Source organism: Meriones unguiculatus, chromosome 9, assembly GCF_030254825.1.
Source record: "Meriones unguiculatus strain TT.TT164.6M chromosome 9, Bangor_MerUng_6.1, whole genome shotgun sequence".
Classification (NCBI taxonomy): domain Eukaryota; kingdom Metazoa; phylum Chordata; class Mammalia; order Rodentia; family Muridae; genus Meriones; species Meriones unguiculatus.
The window spans coordinates 9,373,268-9,392,329 of NC_083357.1; the positions used below are offsets into that span (position 1 = coordinate 9,373,268).

The window sequence follows — 19,062 nt, forward strand, 5'->3', positions numbered from 1 at the left end:
AGGATTTATTCATTTTTATTTTATGCACGAGTGTTTCGCCTACATATACTTATGTGCACCACGTGTGCGCTGGGTGCACTCAGAGGTAAGAAGAGGCCTCAGGCTGCCTAGAACTTGGAACCACAGAGGGTGTGAGCCGCCATGTGGGTGCAGGGAATAGAACCTGGGTCCTCTGGAAGAGCAACATGGCTTTTGACTGCTGAGCTGTTAACATCAACATCAAGCTTTCCTTTAAAAGGTTTACACCTGTAACCAGCTCAGCGGGCTACCGGGACCCACCATCCCTGGGCCCTGGCCAACTCTGAGTTTCTGTCTGCTCCTAATGACAGCCTGCGAGTCTGTGGTCTGCATCTTTCTGCGTACATGTCCTCTGCCTCTCTTTTCTGTCTGTCTTATTCTACCCTACCCTGCTCTCTTTGTCTCTGTCCTCCCAGGCACCAACAGTTGTATTTTCTTCAGTCAGACGCCTATGCAAATTCTCTACCTTTCTGCTGCTCCCCCATCTCCCAGCCACCCGGCACCTGGGACCTGGGATCCCGGTCCACCTCCCTGGCAGGAAATAGCTGTTTGCATGTGGGTGACTTATCGCCCCTGCCCTCCCCCCACATGAAAGGGCATCTGCCCGGTGAGCTCTGAGCTCTCTCCAGCTTCGCTTTACAGAGGCTGTGCTTTCTGGACGTGGAGACCCTCCCTAGGGCCCTGGATAGCTAAAGGCACACCCCTGCTCCCTGGCATTGTTTTGTCCTTAGCGTCACTCCAACGCCTAGGCCCAGGCCCAGCTTACTGCTGAGGAGCTGCCTGTGAAGCCACACTCATAATCAGTTTCTGGACCATCCTGCCGCTGTCAACAGGTGTCACATTCACAGTGCTCTGTCTGAATTGTGGCTCTGCGACTTATCAACCAGGCCAGAAGACCACTTCTGGATCATCGCCTCTCTGGGCACCGTGCCAGGCCTTCCAGTCCCCTCTGCAGCACAGGGGCCTGTAATTGCAGATCACAGCCCAAATGGATTCTGTTGCAGCTCCAGTCTCCCCTGGCTCACCTACCACTGCTGCACAGATAGACGTCTGTGGCCAAGCTAGTTCCAGCACCCAACCTTGGGGCCCAGAGTTCTCCTAGGAGGCAAAGGTGTCTGCACTTAAGCTGGATATGGTGAACAACTACGATCCTGCAATCCCAGGGCTCCAGGGTATCCAGGTCAGTATGGGCTACATAATGAAACTCTGTTTCAAAAATCCAAGGAAAAGAATCATAAAGTGGTTCTATGAGTTAAGGCACTTCTCACCAACCCTGACAATTTAAGTTTAGTCCCAGGGTCCCGCATGGTGGAGAGAAGCAATTCCTGCAAGCTGACCTTTGTTCTCTATATGCATGAGCATGCATGTGCGCGCGCGCACACACACACACACACACACATCTTCAGAAGTCTCCAAGTTTGGGAGCAGAGCTCAGGATTCTACCAGTCCTTCAAATCTGTTGTCCCACCTCCAGACCTCAGTGGGTAGCTTGACAAAGCCTACTGCCAAAGACTTCCCCTTCCCCTTGACCACACTTGGGACGGAGCTCGCTGACTCCTTCTCTTGACAATACTCCAGCTTTGACTCTGGGCTTCTGCATTCATTGCTACAGTTGTAGCTGCTTTCCTCATCCCCAGCTAATCAGTCTAAAGGAATTTCTCATTCTTCAGCAGATCAAGTCCTCATTTCCACCCTTGACATTGAATGGCTCTGGGCTGCTTTTGACAAGATCCTGTGAGTTGGTTTTACCAGAATCCCCGTACCCTGGTCTCTCTTTAGTACTTTTCCATCCACTTTCCCGACTGGCTCCTTGGCTGTGAATCCCTGCTTGTCCTCGTACTGGAGCTGCTCTAGACCTTTACTCACCTCTGGGCTAGCCTTAGCTTCAATGACAACGGTCCTGAGTTCTATTAAATATTGTCTCCAGATCCACTGCTTCATTGTCTCGGGACAGTCCTACTGAGCATTCCCCTGGTGTCCACAAACATTCCTTGAATGCCTATGCATGCTAGGCCTTTTGCACACTAAAATAATTGTGACACTGGGTTAACACTTTGCACACGTTCAGACACTAGCCTTCTTGGCTAACCACCTCCATTTTGTGAGGGAGAAAATGACTTTTGGTGAACCCATGTTAACAGGTCGGGGCTACATAGCTAGAATTGACTTGGAAACGAAGTCCATAAGGAATTTTACACACAGCCCTGTGACGGAGCTGGCCTTCCACAGCCACCTCAGCCAGGCTGGGGGCAGCTCAAGTGCCTCCAGCCATCTGCACTCTCCCTGTTCTCGCTGCTTCTGCGGGGCCGGCAGCTTCTCCCCATTCTGATCACTCTGTAACCAGCTGGCCACCCCCCTCCCAGCTTCTGTCTATCCATCTCAGAACTGTCTGGGAGCTGGAGCTGAACAGAGAAGGTTTACGGTTCTCTCGAGGCTATGCTCACCAGAGCCGCCCCTGGGAACTGGGGCGTGTGACTTTTCTTGCCAATAGTTCTGAGCGCGGGGGATTCCACCCTGGAGTCAAGATGACGGAAACACAGTAAGGAAAGGACCCCCAGCCTGAGTGCCAGCCTGGAGATGAGTCATCCCCTACCAGGGTACTGAACTCTAAGTGGAATTTTTTTTTTCTTTAGACAAGGTCTGTGTAGCAGCAGCTGATCTGGAACTCACTATGTAGAACAGACTGATAACACAGTGCCCGGTACCAACCAGAGAACGGACACCCAGAGAAGCCAGAGGTTGTACCCCAAAACTGGCCTGGAGGTATGGCTATTTACCAATATTAGGGACCTGTCTGCTTTTATTTTATTTTTAGTTAGTGCATAAAATATAGCAGTTATTTGATCACATTTTCACTCAATGTCAGTATGCCTTGCTCTGACTTGCCCCTTCTTCCTCCATTCTGTCACCACCCCAAAACCCCCTTTTGCATTCAGGCCATGTAATTCTGTATGTACATTTAAATCTACATTCTACATACAAGAAAACATGAATATATTCTTTCTCCCCTCATGAACTTCTCTTGTTTCCCTCTCCCCAGTCTCTTTCGATTCCTTTCTTTCCCTTCATAGATCACCTTCTACTTTTATGATATATATATATACATACATATGTATGTGTACATTATATATAATTATGTTATATGCAATTATATATAGCATATGTTATATACAATTTATATAACATGTTTTATACAATTATATATAACATAATTATACATAACCATATACATGGTTATTATATTTAGATTTAGATAATAAAAAATCCCACTTTCTTTTTTTAGAAGTTTTTACTATTTATCTTATGTATGTGCATATGTGTGCCCATGTGCCATGGCATGTATATGGAGGTCAGAGACAACTCGTAGGAATTGGTTCTCTCCTTCTACAATGTGAGCCACAGGCACTGAACTCGGGAAATCACACTTGGTAGCATCTTCCTTTACCTGCTGAGTCCATCTCTCCGTCCCCAATCCTCTCTTTGTAATAAAGCTTTACGGTTACTCACCTTTGGGCAGACCTCTAGGCTGCCTTCCTGACTCTCTAGTCACAGCCAGAGCTCAACTCAATGTGCTAGCTGGTAAGCTTTATCAAATACATATGCCTTCTATGGGCTACCCTTTAAAGTGGTCAGGGTTTTCAGGTCACTTTACAATCTGCCAAAATAATTAACAAGACAGATGGAAGCCAGGCACAGTGGCACCCACCGGTAATCCCAGAACTCTGGGAGGCAGAGGAAAGTGGATCTCTGTGAGTTTGAGTCCAGCCTGATCTACAAAGTTGAGTCCAGGACAGCCAAGACTACAGAGAGAAAAACCCTGTCTTAAAAACAAACAAACAAACAAAGATGGATGGATGGAAGAACAGACATGGCCAAGTGCTGCCGGAGGAATCAGGGAAGTGGTTTCCTATTGAGCTATGTATGGAGACATCTCAGACCAGGTGGCTTCATTAACATGCACTCGTTCATCAGAGTTCTGATCATCAGAAATCCAAAGTCAACATGTTGAAGGCTTAGATTCCCCTGTGCCCTCCCTCACTGGCTCATGGGCAACTGGGTGCCATCTTGCTATGTCCCTGGTCTCTTTTGTACATCCAAACCTATTTTTTCAATAAGGCCAGAAGGAATTAGGATTTACCCCAAGGCCTTGTTTAACTCAGTTGCTTCTTTAAAGACCCTCCATGCCCTCGGCAGTCCCATTCTGAGGTTCTGGGGGGCTGTGCAGAATCTTGAGGGGGGCACCATTTAGTCCAGGGCAGTGAGCTGAATATTGGTGGCTCCTGAACAATTCTTTTCACAATTTCTTTTGAATTTTTTGAAATACTTTATAATAATAAAATGAGAACTTGAAAATCTTTAAGCAAGCAACTTAGAACTACAAGATATGGGTTGAGGCAGGTCAGCCCTGTGCTTCTGTTGACCAGTCTGGATGTCAGTGCTTTTGGGAGTTTGCAGCCATTCATCATGAAGACAAGACACCCACCCCCTGTAGAGACGTAGAGACACCTTGAGAGAGAGCCACCTCCTGGTTGTCATTATTTTATCCAAGCCACGTATCAACAGGGCCTCTTTTAGCCACAAGGACAAAAGAAAACAAACCCATCCCCTTTCCTTCCGCAAGGGAATTGCTTTGTATCTTATCTAAAGGAAGGCATCTGCTTCTTTGAGTTCATGTTCTAATTTGACCAAATGGCCTGTGGTGGATGCAGAGGGAGGAGGAGACAATGTTATTAGGAGACCAGGGAGCATCAGGAAGCCTCCTTGAGGCTGGATGAGCCTCAGCTCAGAATTGGATTACAGCAGCCAGCATCAATCAGCAGGCACTATTAAATCTTCTGTTGGGCTTGACAGCGAAGGCCAAGTTTGTGGAATTATTCAGGAAATCTGGCCACAGGTCAGCTGCCCTGGGCCTGCAGGGTGAGTTATTTCCAACACCTGCTGACAGCTGTGGCTGGGTGGAAAGACCCTGAGTTTCCATGCCTTCATTTTTCCACAATGACACTTCGCTATGGAAAAAAAAAATGAAATACAAAACTCTGTGTCTCACTTAATGCCTTCCCCTAAATGACCTTTCTATATCACTTGCTGTATGAGTTGTCCAGGGTCCCATTACAAATGGGAAGGAGAGAAGCTGGGTTCCTGGGAGTCCTTGGCTGCTCAAGGAACAGACAAGTATCTGCCAGCTCACATGAATCCCTGTATTCCAGAATTTGGGGGACACAGGGTTGCCCCTTTGGACTCTATTGAACAACAAAGCTTCAAGGCAGCCGAGTTGCCAAGCTAAGCCTGAAGCTCTTTGTAACGTTGTAATTGCAGAACTCTTCCTGCTTAGCTTCCTAAGGGCTGAGATCACTGCTGTGTGTCACCATGTCCAGCCCTCTCAGCTCCCGTACACATATCCAAGAGGTTATTCTGTGTCCGTTTTCTGTAGGAGGCCGGGGGTCTTTGTGCTCACGGTAAGCACAAGGAGGATCTGGAATGTTGAACACGCAAGGCTGTGCCTCCAGAAGAAGAAACGTATAGCCTGGTATCTGTCCAGGAAACCACGAGCAGACGTGTCTGCTAGCCTGGTGACCTGTGCTCTGTCTGTGTGGCTGAGGCCACACTGGATCCTCCCGCAGACCCTTAGCATAAGCCAGTTTTTTTCGGTCAACGTACAGCACCCATCTTTACGCACCTTACAAGGATCTTCGATGTAGCCACGTCCAATCTGTATTTAGCTGATTTTGTTCCTCTGATTTATGTCTGCTTTGTGGTGCACTCAGGTCTGAGTCAGTTAACACCGGGATATGTTTTCATTAAATTGTGCTGTGCTTAAATATCTCTAAAACAAAGCGCTCAGGGTCAGACTCCAGAAGTTTGAACCGACACAGCTACTGAGTGATGATGACCTGAACCTGCCCCCTTGCCTCCCACGGATTGTCGCTCTGCTGCCGGGATGATGGTAGAGAGCCCGTGCTCCATCACTATGCGCCTGCATTCTTCTATACAGCTTCATGGTCTTTCTCCACTTGGAAAAAGCAGGCTTTTGTTCACTCTGCTCTTTTTGATGTGCAATCAGATGACTTGCAGACATTCAGCACTCACCCCATGCTTCTTTACATGTAGTGTGTGACAGAGAATTTCCGGAAACAGAAGTGCCAGGCAGGGGGAGTGTTCTCCGTGTGCCACCTGCTTTACCCCACGGAGCCGACTCTCCCTCCCAGGCACAGGGGGTGCCGTAGCTGTGAGAGGTGAGACAGAGATCTGGTGTGGTCTTCATTTGCATTTCCCATACAGTAGATGACACCAAGGACAGCACGCACTGCAGACCCCTAATTCTTTCTTCAGGGGCTGCTGGGGTTAATTCTTTCTTCTCATCGGGAAGGAGAGTAGTGCCCATTATGACTACTCTTCCTCCTCCTCTTCTTCCATTCTTTTCTCCCAGCTTGTTTAGGCCTCAAACATATTTTTTAGTGGAGTAGAATTTAATGCAGAACTCTTTTCTGGATTTTGCTCTACCCTACCACCACTTAAGAAAAAAAGAATCTCCAGGAACTAGCTCTGACATGATCTCAGTGGCTGGCTCTTTGCCTTCCCCTGACCCCCCACCCCCCAAGGGAGGAGCAGCCTTGCTATGTCCACAGAGGAGGACATTGCGGCCAGTCCTGATAAGACCTGATAAACTAGGGTCAGATGGAAGGGGAGAAGGACCTCTCCCATCAGTGGTCTTAGAGAGAGGCAGGGAGGGTGGGATTGGGAGGGAATTAGGGAGGGAGCTATAGCTGGGATACAAAGTAAATAAACTGTAATTAATATAAAAATTAAAATTAAAAAAGAATCTAAGACAAAAAAGAAAAAAGAATCTCCCTTTGTTTTAATAATCTTATAGTTCCTATTTTATATTTAAAATATATTTATACTTGTATTTTATATTTAACTAGTTTGCAATTATAGTCTAAGATGTAAGTCTGTTTACTTTTTTCAGAGGGCATTTTTTTCTTTTTATTAATTTTTAACAGTATACAAAATAATAGGTTTTATTATATTTGGTATATTTTATCATATGTGCCTCCCATTAGCATTTTATGTCCCCCTTCTTCTCACTGGTCTTTCTTCTCCCAGATAGGCCTCCTGCTTAGTCTCATGTGTGCATGTGTGTGTGTGTTCCACACATGAGAGAACAGAAGACACACTTTGTACCCTAAAACAGAAAACAGAAGCCTGTTTCTAAAAGCTTGGTCAAAGCCCATGGCTGGGAGGGCTCTCTTAGTGGGGAGGCTTGTACCGCTGGTGTTCTGCTAAGTGCTCGTGCAGCAAACTGCTTTAAATGTTTGTGTTAATCTCCACAGAACTGGTGACGCTGCCTTCTGTAGTGGGTAATGAAGAGACTCAAAACTTGTCAAAGTGCTGAGAATAAGTGACTATGGCTGTTCAGCCACAAATGGGCTGTCACACCCACACTCACCCACAAGCCTCAGGGAAAATCATGGGAGAGGGGGGCAGAAACCAGGTGAGAGGGGGTGGATGGGGTGCTGGGAAACTGACCTGGCTGCAGCCCTCATGAACTCACTATGGTTGTGGTGTCCTGCACAAAATCAAACCACAGCCACATAGAGACTCTGCATGAGAGACATAGGATGTTTTGTCTTTCTTCCTCGTTTCCCTCTTGTTCCCCTCTCCGTTTAGGTATTTCCTCCCTCCATGCAGGTTCCTTCCTGTTTTCACATATACAAACATACATGTATAATAAGTGTTTTTAGGATTATACATATTCTGACGGGTATTAGCTCTGTGTTATGAGCAGGGTCTAGAGTCCTTGTGTGAGAGAAACATGAAAATTACCTGAATCTAGTTTATTTTGTTCAACATGATCTCCAGCTGCAGGCACTTTCCTGAAAATGGCCTGGTTTCATCCTTTACAGCTAAAGAAAACTGCAGTGTGCTTACATGCCACCTTTTCCTTACCCTTTTGTCTGTGATGGACACATAGCCAGCTTCTGTATTTTGGCTTCTGTGACTACTGCTATAATAAACGCAGGTGTGTGGGTGTCTCTGAAGAGTACTGATGTGGAGTCCTTTTGGGTGGGCTCAGGAATGCAGGGTGCAGTGGGGCCATATAGCGTCTCTCTCTCCAGTTTTCTCAGGAACCTCCACACTGAGCTCCACAAGGGCTTCACTAGGTTTGCATTCCCACCATCGTGTGGAGGGCTCCTCCCCTTCCGCATCCGGGACGGCTTTTACTGTTGCTTGCTTTCTCTTCCTTTTTGGTTTTTTGAGGTAAGGTCTCAGTCTATAGCCCAAGCTGGCCTCAAACTCATAGTAGTCCTCCTGTCTCAGCCTTCCAGGTCAGGCCGCCACGCCCAGCTTCTTATATTGATGACAGCCAATCTGACTGGGGTGAAAGAATCAAAGTAGCTTTGACTTGCGCATCCCTGATGATTAAGGATGTTGATCATGCTTTCATATATTCGTTGGCCATTCTTGCTTTTTCTGAGAACTGTGTCAGTTCATTCATGGGGCCTTTCTTCTTGAGCCTATAGACATCCCAGTAGTGAGGGAGCTCTTCACCCAGACCAGTGTGCCTCCCTCAATGTCTCCCTAGCCTCTTTGTCTCTTCAAACACTAAGTCTCCATGTTGAGAATTTGGTTTCTGTCTGACCATGGAGAATTTGGAAGCTGCCAGGAACCACCATGAGGTCTATCTCAGTAAAGATGGTGGTGAACAGGAAGTTGGCCCTGTGTGGACACAAAGTGGCAAACCAACCAAATTCAACCTCTCTGGACAATGAGACCCTGCAGGCCCCTCATCTACAATGCAGGTTCTCATGGAGGGTCACAGCAGCAGCGTGCTCCAGTTGAGGGCAGGGCTCTGTAAGCAGGTCGGCTGCTGTCACCGCCCCCCCGCCCCGCCTCCCCGTGTCACTGAAGTTAGAAAGGCCATCCTGAAGCAAGAGTCTGAGAGGGAAGTCCCTGAAGCAGGAGGGCAGCTGCTGGGGTTTTCCCAACCCCTTCAGAGGACAGCAGCTGGAGGGTGAGCAGAGGAGGGCCGGAAGGGGAGGGGCCTGGATGGCTCATTCCTGCTTCCCTCCTTCCTCTTTTCAGTCCTTGCCCCGGATGGTTGGCTGGGTGACCACACGAGCTTCCCTCAGCTGTCCCAAGCTCTCAAGTGTGCAACACCCCATGTTTTCATTGGTTGCCATGGGGAGATAAGTATGGGTTTGAATGGAGAGTTCCTTGGGGCTCAGAGATGGAAGAGTGCCAGGTATATTTTTAAAGGCGTCAGGGGAAGCCCGTCACCAGGGCAGGAGATCCTTTTCCCTAAGTGGCCCAGCGTCTTCCTTCTTTAGGGCCTGGTTTACAAATGAAGAGCGCTACACAGAAAGCTCAATTTCCTCCTTGAATTCACTAAGTGCTTTAAGCAAAAAGTTATTTAGGTTTTTGGGGTTCGGTGCAATGAACTGTAGGGTAAATAACCTTTTGCTGTGTGTATACACACAGTGAGATCTGGAAACAATGTCAGAAATGTGTGTATATATCACAGGTTATGTGACAGGCACCCTTCAAAGCTCTGTAGTGTTCAGAATGAGCCCCCCCCCATCCTGACAGTGTATTTGTGGGTTAGGTACCTTTAGCCTGACGGATGGCAATGTGCCTAAGGTCCCAAAGCTATGCGAAACAGAAATCTTGATCCCAGGGAGCAGAGTGCTAGAAGTGTTCCTCCTGATGCCACTGGAGAGGCCTCTGCGGCGATTTGGGGAGAAAGATTGGCCCCCAAGACTTGGCTCGTAACGATCCCAGATCCCTGTCTTCCTGGGGTCCCCAGTAGTGTCGAAATCCAGCCACCCATGGGGTGAGCAGTTCAGGAAAACACCCCATGTGGACTAACCCAGAGTTTCCCTTTTTCCACTGCAACCGCATCCTTGTTGCTTCGTTTAATCGGATAGCATTTAAACAAAGCAGAAGAGAAATGGGGCTCACTGAACGGCCCCTATCACTGTCTGAGCTTTGGTAAACGCTACCTTCTGGGGGAAAGGTGGCATTGTGGGTACAACTGAGATATTTGAAGTGAGGAGACGATCCTGGGTTATCTGATGGTTCCTAAATGTAATCACAACTGTTCTTTCAAGAGAGAGGCAGAGGCTGGAGGGGGATGGGGGGTATACAACTCCACTTTAGGGTGCTTGCCTACCATGTACAAGCCCCTGGGTTTACACCCCAGCACCACAAACAAACACAACGTACCGAGGAAGGCGATTTGAGAAGGAAGGCGGCATGAAGCAGCCAGTAGCATGGCTTCACGTGAATATGGAAAAGAAGGCTGGAATCAATGCATCTGAGAAACACAGCTTAGATCTAGAAAACGTGAGGGAACTAAACTTCCTTGGGTGCTTGGCCTCCACCCAGTGAAAATTATTTTAGTCTTGGGACCTCTAGAACTATAAGAGAATAGAGGTGTCCTATGCCTGTGTTGGAGGTGATTCATGTCCACAGGAAGCTAATGGAGTGACCCCGCAGTGAGCTGGAGCAGGGGTTTTCAAAGTGTGGACCATGAGCCTGCCACGCGGCAGCACCAGAGGCGGGGCGATGCGGAAGCTCGGGCACACGCTCGCACCCCCAGGTCAGGGCCTCCTGGACGGGTCCCAGGGACCTGCATTTTAGCGAGTCCCTCACTGACTCTGATGCCCGCTATAGTGCAATGGTTGGCTAAGGCTAACCCTTCCGATCACCAGGAGAACTCGAAATGCTGCCCGAGCTAGGTGGTTCTTGCTGGACTGGAACCCACGCTGTGGTACAGGGTTATGGGGCTGTGGAGTGCTGCCCTCCAGTTCAGTTCTGCAGAACTTTGGAAACTAGAAAGACATGCTGAGACTGCAAAGGGAGGGAAAGCTAGCAGGGCTTTTGAGTCACATGCCCAGGGGAGCCCAAAGAGGCAGATATAATTAGAAGAGTGAAGCAGGTGTGAGGCAGGAGGATATGGAGACACTGGATGAGGGGGAGCAGGCCCCAAGCACAGTCAACATGTCATCCCCAAAGGAGGGATCAGGACAATCACAACAGTCGGCAGTCCAAGGAATGTGTTTTTAAGAAAAGCCAGAAATAGGCTCAAATATAAAACCATCTACTTTTTAAGCATTGGCAATTAAAGCAATTTAACCTTCAACCCCCTGCTCTTTCCATGGTCCAAAGCACGCAGGCAGTCACCAGCAGGACAGCTAGGGCAAGTTCTCACAGTCACCTGTGGGTCAGATAACTGTGTCTGTGTGCTGCGACCCGCTTGCAGGCACATGGCTGGCTCTTATTAAAACTTAGCCGAATGAAGGAATTCTCCCAGAGTGCCTCTGTAAGACAGAGACCGCTCTGCCCCTTTTAAAGACAGGAACTTGGGGCTTATCCCAGTGACATGAACTCCCATTACCATCCAGTTCATAACCATGACGGTCGGAGCTTAAACACAGGACCCCTTACTGCAGGGGGATGCAGTAAAGATCACGGGCTTCCGTAGCTGTCAAGGGCTCTGTAATAGAGAGGTTCAGGGGACACTGGTAACAGTCATAGGTAGTACTCATGAGCATCAGGAGCACTTAAGGAAGGCCAGTCACCAGCATCTCGCGTGTCACATGGAAGCCAGAGGCACTCTGTCTCCAAAAAGAGCCATGCTGCTTTTGTGTGGTTATGCATGGGAGGAAGGCAGGCCTCGGCATGCTGAAAGGTAGCGAGATGGGGTGGAGAGGTAGGTCAGGATAGCCAACTCCTATACCACCTCTCCTTTCAGAGAGAAGGGGAGTGGGGAGGCCCCTGCTGCTATAGAGACTTGGGATAAGGATGGCAGGTGCCTGAGACCCCCTACAGAGCCCTGGATCTTAAGAACCCTCTCTGATTTTATTATACAGAGGAAATATGGGGAGCTAAATGAGAGGAGATGGCTTGCAAGTGCATTATAGGACATTAAACAATAGCTGATCAGCATCAGACACAAATAAATGACCCGTGATCTAGTGCCAAGAATCTGGATGTTCCCCAAGTGGTGGTCTGGCTGGCTTCCAGGCAGCAGAGTCGGAGGCTGGGCATCATATAGGCCACAGAATGCAGCAGCGGAGGATTCCAGCACCCAAACAGAATCTCATCCTTCCATGTGCCCTCACTCTACTGCACTAGATTTCTGTCTTCTCCCCCATCTGGATTCTGAAATTTGGACCCACAAATGTCCTGGAGAGTTCCTGCCTACCTTCCTGCCTGCCTGGGAAATCCTTTATGGAAGAGGAGCATATGTCCATATAGGCAGAGGGTAGGATGGCTCACAGGCCCGAAAAAGTTTATGGAAGTCGTCATGATCACAGGCCAAAGTACCCTGACTCACTCTGATTTTATGTTGTCACTAAGATAGAAGTACCAGAGAGGTAAATCAGTGTCTGGGCAAGTCATGCACACGTTTATAAAACAATGCCAGGCTGAGCCGGGAGGCACGTGTCTGTAATCCTAGCATTTGGGAGACAAGACTAACACAGGAGGGTGGTGACGCTTCGGCCACTCTGACCTACGGAGTGAGTTCAAGGCCGAGTGGGCACTAGAAGGAAGTAAAACACCACCACCAACAATAACAGACTAAATCAGTATTCAGTTGTTTGTAGGAACTTTGGGTACTGACAATCTGAGGACGAGGCAGGAGGGAGTGGACAGCAAGGAACACAGAGGAGTCCAAGGACAAGGACGGAGGACAGCCTTGCAGTGCTGAGAAGGCCCCTCGCCCGTTTCCTGGCCACAAGCGCATTTGGTCTACGTTGATGAAGGTCCTAGACTTAAAGCAGTCTCCAGACCTCCCACAATCCAGCTGTGTGGCCTTGGGCGGGTTACTTAACTAACCTCTGTATCTTAACTAACCTCTAGGTATCTTTTTCGAAGTAAGAGTGCTGCCCCATCCCCACCATGGGTGTGTGATTATTACAAACATCTTGTTTGAGGTCTGGTCCTCCAGAAGTATTGCCTATGGGTCTAATGCTTTACCCTTCGGGGAGCCACAACCACGGACGGCGCTCCATCTGTAAGTGGACACTAGCACCAAGTCAGTCCATACACCCAGACAGAGCCCAGCTAGGATCAGCCCATCCCACACCAGATGAGATGACCCTTAGGGAACCCACGAAACAAGAACTCCAGCAATAAACGATTCTAGTTTTAAGATTCGGAGCAAAGTACATTGCCCCAGCAAATGGCTAACGCAATACACCCTAGGCTCCTGGCATTTTTAACAAAAGTTATCCTGAACTGTATCTGTCACTTACCTGCCCTTGGAAGCTAAATGGGGGGAACCCCGTTCTTCGGTGTTCCCTGGACCATCTGTGATCACCCTGTTCCTGTGCAGCAGTCCATGTCACCCTCAGGGGCCATATGCCTCATCCCCCTCAACCAGTCTTTGTGGTCTCAAAATCATGCCCCACTTCTTTACTATTTTTCTTCCCGCCCTGTTTTTTAGCCCATGTGGCCTCCAACTCGAGCTTCTGCTTTGCCAGAGTGCTGGGATCACAGCTGTGCGCCATCACACTCAATACCTACCACTAAGCCTGAAGAACTGAGTTCCATCCCTGACCTCAGGTGGTAGGAGGAGAGAACCACCAACGCCTATAACCTGTCCTCTGACCACATGCACCCTGACCATGACACAGCGACGAATAAAAATGTAATCAACATATCTGCCTGTGGTTGTCATTGCATCCATCGTGAACAGCGTGTGTGCCTGCGAGAACGATGCTCAAAGACTGGGGTAAGAGCCGAGCCAGCCCAAGGTAGCCGTGTGCCAAAAACCCAAACTGGAATGGTAGGTTTGTGTCACAGCTTTGGCCTCTGGTGCGTTCTGCTCCCTGCCTGGTTCTCCTCTCCCCCTAGCAGTGGAGGCTGTCAGGTAATGCACACCTGATTCAGAGAGTTGGGGCTATTTGGCAGTTCAGTAGCAGGGTCCTTCCTGAAGAGAGGGTGCCCTCCCCCTCCCTTACACACACACACACACACACACACACACACACACACAGGAGGGCAGGCGTTTCCTGCAGGCCTGTGAGAGACATTCCACCAGCACAGTCCTGAAGGGTGCCTATGAAGCCAGCACTTCAGCACAGCCCCCTAGAACACAGGCTGCACCCTGCCTGCCTCTGTGAAACGCTGAAGCACCTTACACACCATCAGGCACACAGCAGACTCTCCTAAGGTCACCAGGGAGCCAAAAGAAAGTGTTTTCCTGGGGGCTGTTTCAGCTTCAATACTGCTTACCTTTTTCAGGACACAGAGGAGGTCAGATCAAGTCAGACTGCTCTAAGTATTTTGAAAGGACCCCAGTCATCCCGGCTCAGGGAACTGTTTGATTACAAGTCCTGAACTAACTTCAGGGCGCTGCTTTGGGAAGCCATGGCATCTAAATGAGGGGATCGAAGGGAAGGGATGGCCGCAGGAGACAGCAGATAACTGTGCTGAACTGGTAACAATTTCTGTGGTTGATGCCATTGTTTGGCCGAATGTCTGCAGCCTACATTCCCAATCACAAGATCCAGGGTTAGCAATGCATCTCAAGAGCCTGCGGGGCTAAGGGTGTAGCTCTGTGGTAGGGTGCTCGCATGGCTTGTGCCAGGCCCTGGGTTCAATCCCCAGCACCGTGGAAATGAAAAGGGAGGAAAGAGAATGGGAAAAGAAAGAAAATGGAAAAGGAAAGGAGGAATGGGGGAAAGAGAGAGGGCGGGAAGATGAGCCTACACATGATGGGCAGGTTAGTCTGTGTCCCCCTCAGCCCCTGTGCCACTCAGGTTGATCCCGTGGTCTGCATTAAGGAGCTTCACACTCTTAGACCTCTGCTTTGGGTTGGTTTTGGCCAGTAGGAGGCTCTGCCAATAGGTGGTTGGGGTGGGAGGAGAGAGAGGTTAGAGGCCTCCCTACTCCCTGCGCTGGGACCCGTGTGACTTCACTTACACTTGCCAGCCCCTCCTGCAGGAGACCACAGCTCCTGGGATCTAGTTCCCCTACTTCCTCCTCCTGCCCTCTCAAGGACAGGATGGGAAAGTCTTCCTTCAGTCACAAATCCCTGTGTCTCTTGACACTGCAGGTGTAGACCCCACTCCCCTGAAAGAAGTGAGCCCTTCCTTCCTTCCTTCCTTCCTTCCTTCCTTCCCTCCTTCCGGTCTTTACACTAAGCTGCATCCTGTCAAAAACCTTCTCTAAGACATGTCTACACTGTGTGGGTCCTCTCTAAGTGAGCAGCTCAAAGAAATTACAGATTCTTTTCTGTCTAGCCTTAGGAAGACCTTAGCGACCTTGATTTTACATAAATTAGATAATTTTAAAATGCGAATGGTCCCCGCACCTTCTTTCACTCAACAGGTACTTACTGAGCATCTACAGATCTAGCGCTGTCTGACCCTGGAAATATCTATAGTTAACGGAAGCACAAAATGACACCCCCTGGTGCTTGGAGTCTAGACCCAACTGTCTCCCAGAAGCCAGACAGCTCATCAGAGGCCAGGCTGAAACCAGAGAAGCAAGTTTCCCTAATTCCCAAGTCCTTAGCAGATTCTCAAAGAAATCTATAACCCAAATATAACACAGAAACACACCCTAGGTCAGACCAAAATTAGCTATCAAGTCCTCTTGGGATTTTTGAAGCATGGTCTCACTATGTAACCCAGGCCAGTCTTGAACACAGCACCCTTCTGCCTCAGCTTCCCAAGAGCAATCCCAGGCAGGGTGTCTGCACACTCTGCTATCAAACTTCTCGGTGGATCAGAGGATAATGATCTGCAGACTAGAGGAGCTTGCGAGAGAGGCGCTGCTATACACTCCTGGTGGGACTACCACCTGCTTTGTCTGCCTCCCCGCCCCCGCCCCAGGGTTCTCTTGGACCCTTTCCTTCTCTTTTCCCTGCTTCTTCAGTTTCTCACACTTTTATAATTAGCCTCACAGCAATCTCCCCACCGTTCCCTTCGGGCCTGCAGTTTGGCAGCAAAGCTTGACCACGAGCTGTTTTTATGAATGGAGAGAGGCCGGGGGTGGGTCCAGAGGAAAGAGGCATCGACATAGACTCGACTACGGTGCTTAGAAAATAAGGTGTGGCTAAAAGGGCTTTGCAGCCGTGGCTGAGAGGAACGGAGGAGGCTAGGAGGGAGGCCCTCCCTGGAGGGTCTGCTTCTTCCTCCGGTCCACTGGAGAGACTCGAATTTCCTCAGAAAGGTTTGAAAAGGCTATGCCAGTAACCCAATACTTCCCCTGTACCAGGTCAGGCAGGACAAGGACGGCAGTCTGGTGCCTGCAGAAAGGGTTGCTGCCTGGCCCACCAACCCCCTGGAAGCCCTCACTCTTCCCAGCTTCTCTAGATGGGTTGTCAGAGCTGAAGGGAAGAAGGCCTGGCTGAGGAGACAGCAAGGCAGCAAGGGGTGTGCTGACAGGCAGACCCCTTGCCCTTCAGCAAGGTTGACAGGGAGATATTTGCTCCAGCATCCTGAGGTAAGCCCCACTAGGAGGAGGTCAGAGGTAGATTTACAGAAACATCTGGGAGTCATTTCTCTAGAACTTGTACTTCTCCATCCCCACCTCCCAATTTCCCGATCAAAATGAATCATGCAGCAAATGGGCAGCAGAGATAGGGACAGAGAAGCAACCGTCTGGCTTTGAGTAGCTGAGTAGCAACGGTTGGAGCCAGGACAGATGGGCTTTCCGAGACAAGCTCGGGTGACAGGAAGCACCCTGGGGGAACATCAGCCTTCCTCTGCTAAGAGCAGAATGGTAAAAATACCAGGACATACTGCAAGACAACCTTGATTCCACCCCTCCCACCCCTTCCCCTGCCAGATGGAAGCCAGGAAAGTCGTGGTCATCAGTTACCTGCTGAGATTGGGACCACGCTGTTGATGAAAGTCGGCTGCGAAGCGATGGAGCGGAAGAAGAGTTGGAGATAAATTCCCAGAGTCATTGGATTCAGAACAACCATGCTGGCCAAGTCTGGTAAATATCACGTTAGAGGGCAAGGCTGCTGGGGGCCTCTCTTAGCTCAGCTTTGTCCTGACTGCTCTTGGCCTCTCTCTCTCTCTCTCTCTCTCTCTCTCTCTGCCTGCCTCCCTCCTTGCCTCCCTCCCTCTCTTCCTCCCTCCCTCTTCTTTCCCCATGCCTTTATCTAGAAAGAATGCCAACCATTTCCCATTAAACCTTCTCCGTACTACCCGCGGTTATATTTATCTCTGGGTCAAATGCCCACATTAAAATTAAGATGTCAGAATTCTCTCTCTCTCTCTCTCTCTCTTATTTTGAGTGGCTACTGAAGAGATGAGAAAGAGGGCAGCCAAGCCCCCAGAGCTTATCTGCAGCCATGGTTAAGGGCAGATGGGTTTCCTACTCCATTCCCCACCACCAGCGACACACTTGAAACACAGGTGTCCTGCCTTAGGGCTAACCAAGTCTCCTGGCACAAACTACCTTCCACGAGGACAAGCTGCTGGCCTAGGGCAGTCTTACCCACCAGTAACAAATGCAAGCCGAGCTGGGACTTTCTGCTTGGGGAACTTGCATTTCCAAACAGCTGTCACTATGAAAAGATCCCTACTCCCACCCCCCTGAAACTGCCACCCTTCAACCTCATGCAAAGCAAAAGCACAGCCGATGAGAACTGTAACAGGACATAAAAGTGAACCAACCATCCACTATCAAACTGTACTTGGAGCAACAGCATCGTCAACTTAATCTTGGTTAGACAAACAAAACTTCTTGAAACAGAAGTAATTGCAGGGGCTAGAGAGATGCCTCAGCAGCTAAGAGCATGTTCATGAAAAAAGACTCAGAGTTTAGGTTCAGCATCTGTGCTATGAGCTCCCAACTGCCTGTGACCCTAGCTCCAGGGTCTGATGCCCCTGTTCTCTCAGAACACCTGTACTCATGTGCACATACCCCGCCCCCATACACATAATTTAAAAAATAGATAAACAAGGTAAAAAAAAAAACATAAATACATTACAGGTTTATAAAGACTTTCACAGTGATCTTTAGAGTTAAAGAAAACAATTCAATACCAATCCATAGAGTTGTTCAATTTGCTTTATTTACATAATACACTCATTGTGAAGGTTTCTTCAGATGCAGTGAGCACTGACCCTCATCTCGGGCAAGACAGGCCGTGGCTGGAGCGGAGTGTGATGCCACTCTACAGTTCAGGACCATACTTGGCCTTGATTCAGCTCTAAGTGGCAGGAAACAAATTGTTTGACCTCCTGTATGCCTTGGCTGTGTCATCCAAGAGACAGAGGTCCCTTGATAAGGGTGTTCGAAAGGTTCAAGGAGATAATGTGGGATGAATGCTATTCAAACTTAACGATGGCACAAATGAAGTCCAAATAGGTGTGGTAGGAGAGATGCAAAGGTGCCTACCCAAATACCTCACATCTCCACATGTGCATGTCACTCAGGAACCAAAAAGGATGCAAAAATAGCTAACTGGTATAATTGATGACAAAAAGCCAATGCAGTCAATGGCTGCCCTTTGGAGACCCACAGAGACATGCCTGCAAGCCTCCAGCATTTAAGGAATTCTTAGGAAATCTCCGTTTTCCTGTGTATTTTATGAGCCTCCTTCTTATGATAGTCCAGCTAGCCAAGGAAGAAATGGTTTCTTCTTCAGACCATGCCAGAAAGACTGAATCTAGGGATCGAGGCTGTCCAAAGGAAGTCACCTGGCTTTAGAGAGAGGCTGACATCAATAAAGCCAGCCAGGGCTGCCTCTTAAGGGGTTTTAGGCGGGGATGTCAGCTGGAGGATGATCCCTGTTAAACACGGTGCCACCTTACTGAGAAACAGGGAGAGCAGTCGGCCACCCCGTGGGCTAGGTTCAAGAATATTCATTGTTCATCAGACTGAAAACATGGAGGCAGTGGTCCATGGAATGCAGTCATTAAAAAGAATATAGGATGGACTGTGTCAATGGATGGACTGTGTCACACTTGCCTAGCATGTATGAGGCCCTGGGCTTGAGCTCCCTGCACAGAACAAATTCAAAAGTCTTGGTAACAAGTGGTGCTGGGGAAATGGAACTTCAACTTACAA

At 48.9% G+C, this 19,062-nt stretch overlaps 1 protein-coding gene across 4 annotated transcripts in view; it reads right to left on the bottom strand.

Moving 5' to 3' along the window:
- The window catches only part of Colq (collagen like tail subunit of asymmetric acetylcholinesterase), a 52,708-nt gene extending 35,562 nt beyond the window's left edge, over positions 1–17,146 (bottom strand). For 3 of the 4 annotated variants that reach the window (XM_060390858.1, XM_021641730.2, XM_060390859.1), the window contains exon 1: positions 16,858–17,129. In XM_060390858.1, coding sequence (XP_060246841.1) covers positions 16,858–16,963 — 106 coding nt within the window. In that variant the 5' untranslated portion in view covers positions 16,964–17,129. Of the gene's footprint in view, positions 1–16,857 lie in introns of all 4 variants that reach the window. The other variant, XM_060390860.1, reaches the window with a different exon arrangement.
- Between the last annotated feature and the right edge of the window lie 1,916 nt (positions 17,147–19,062).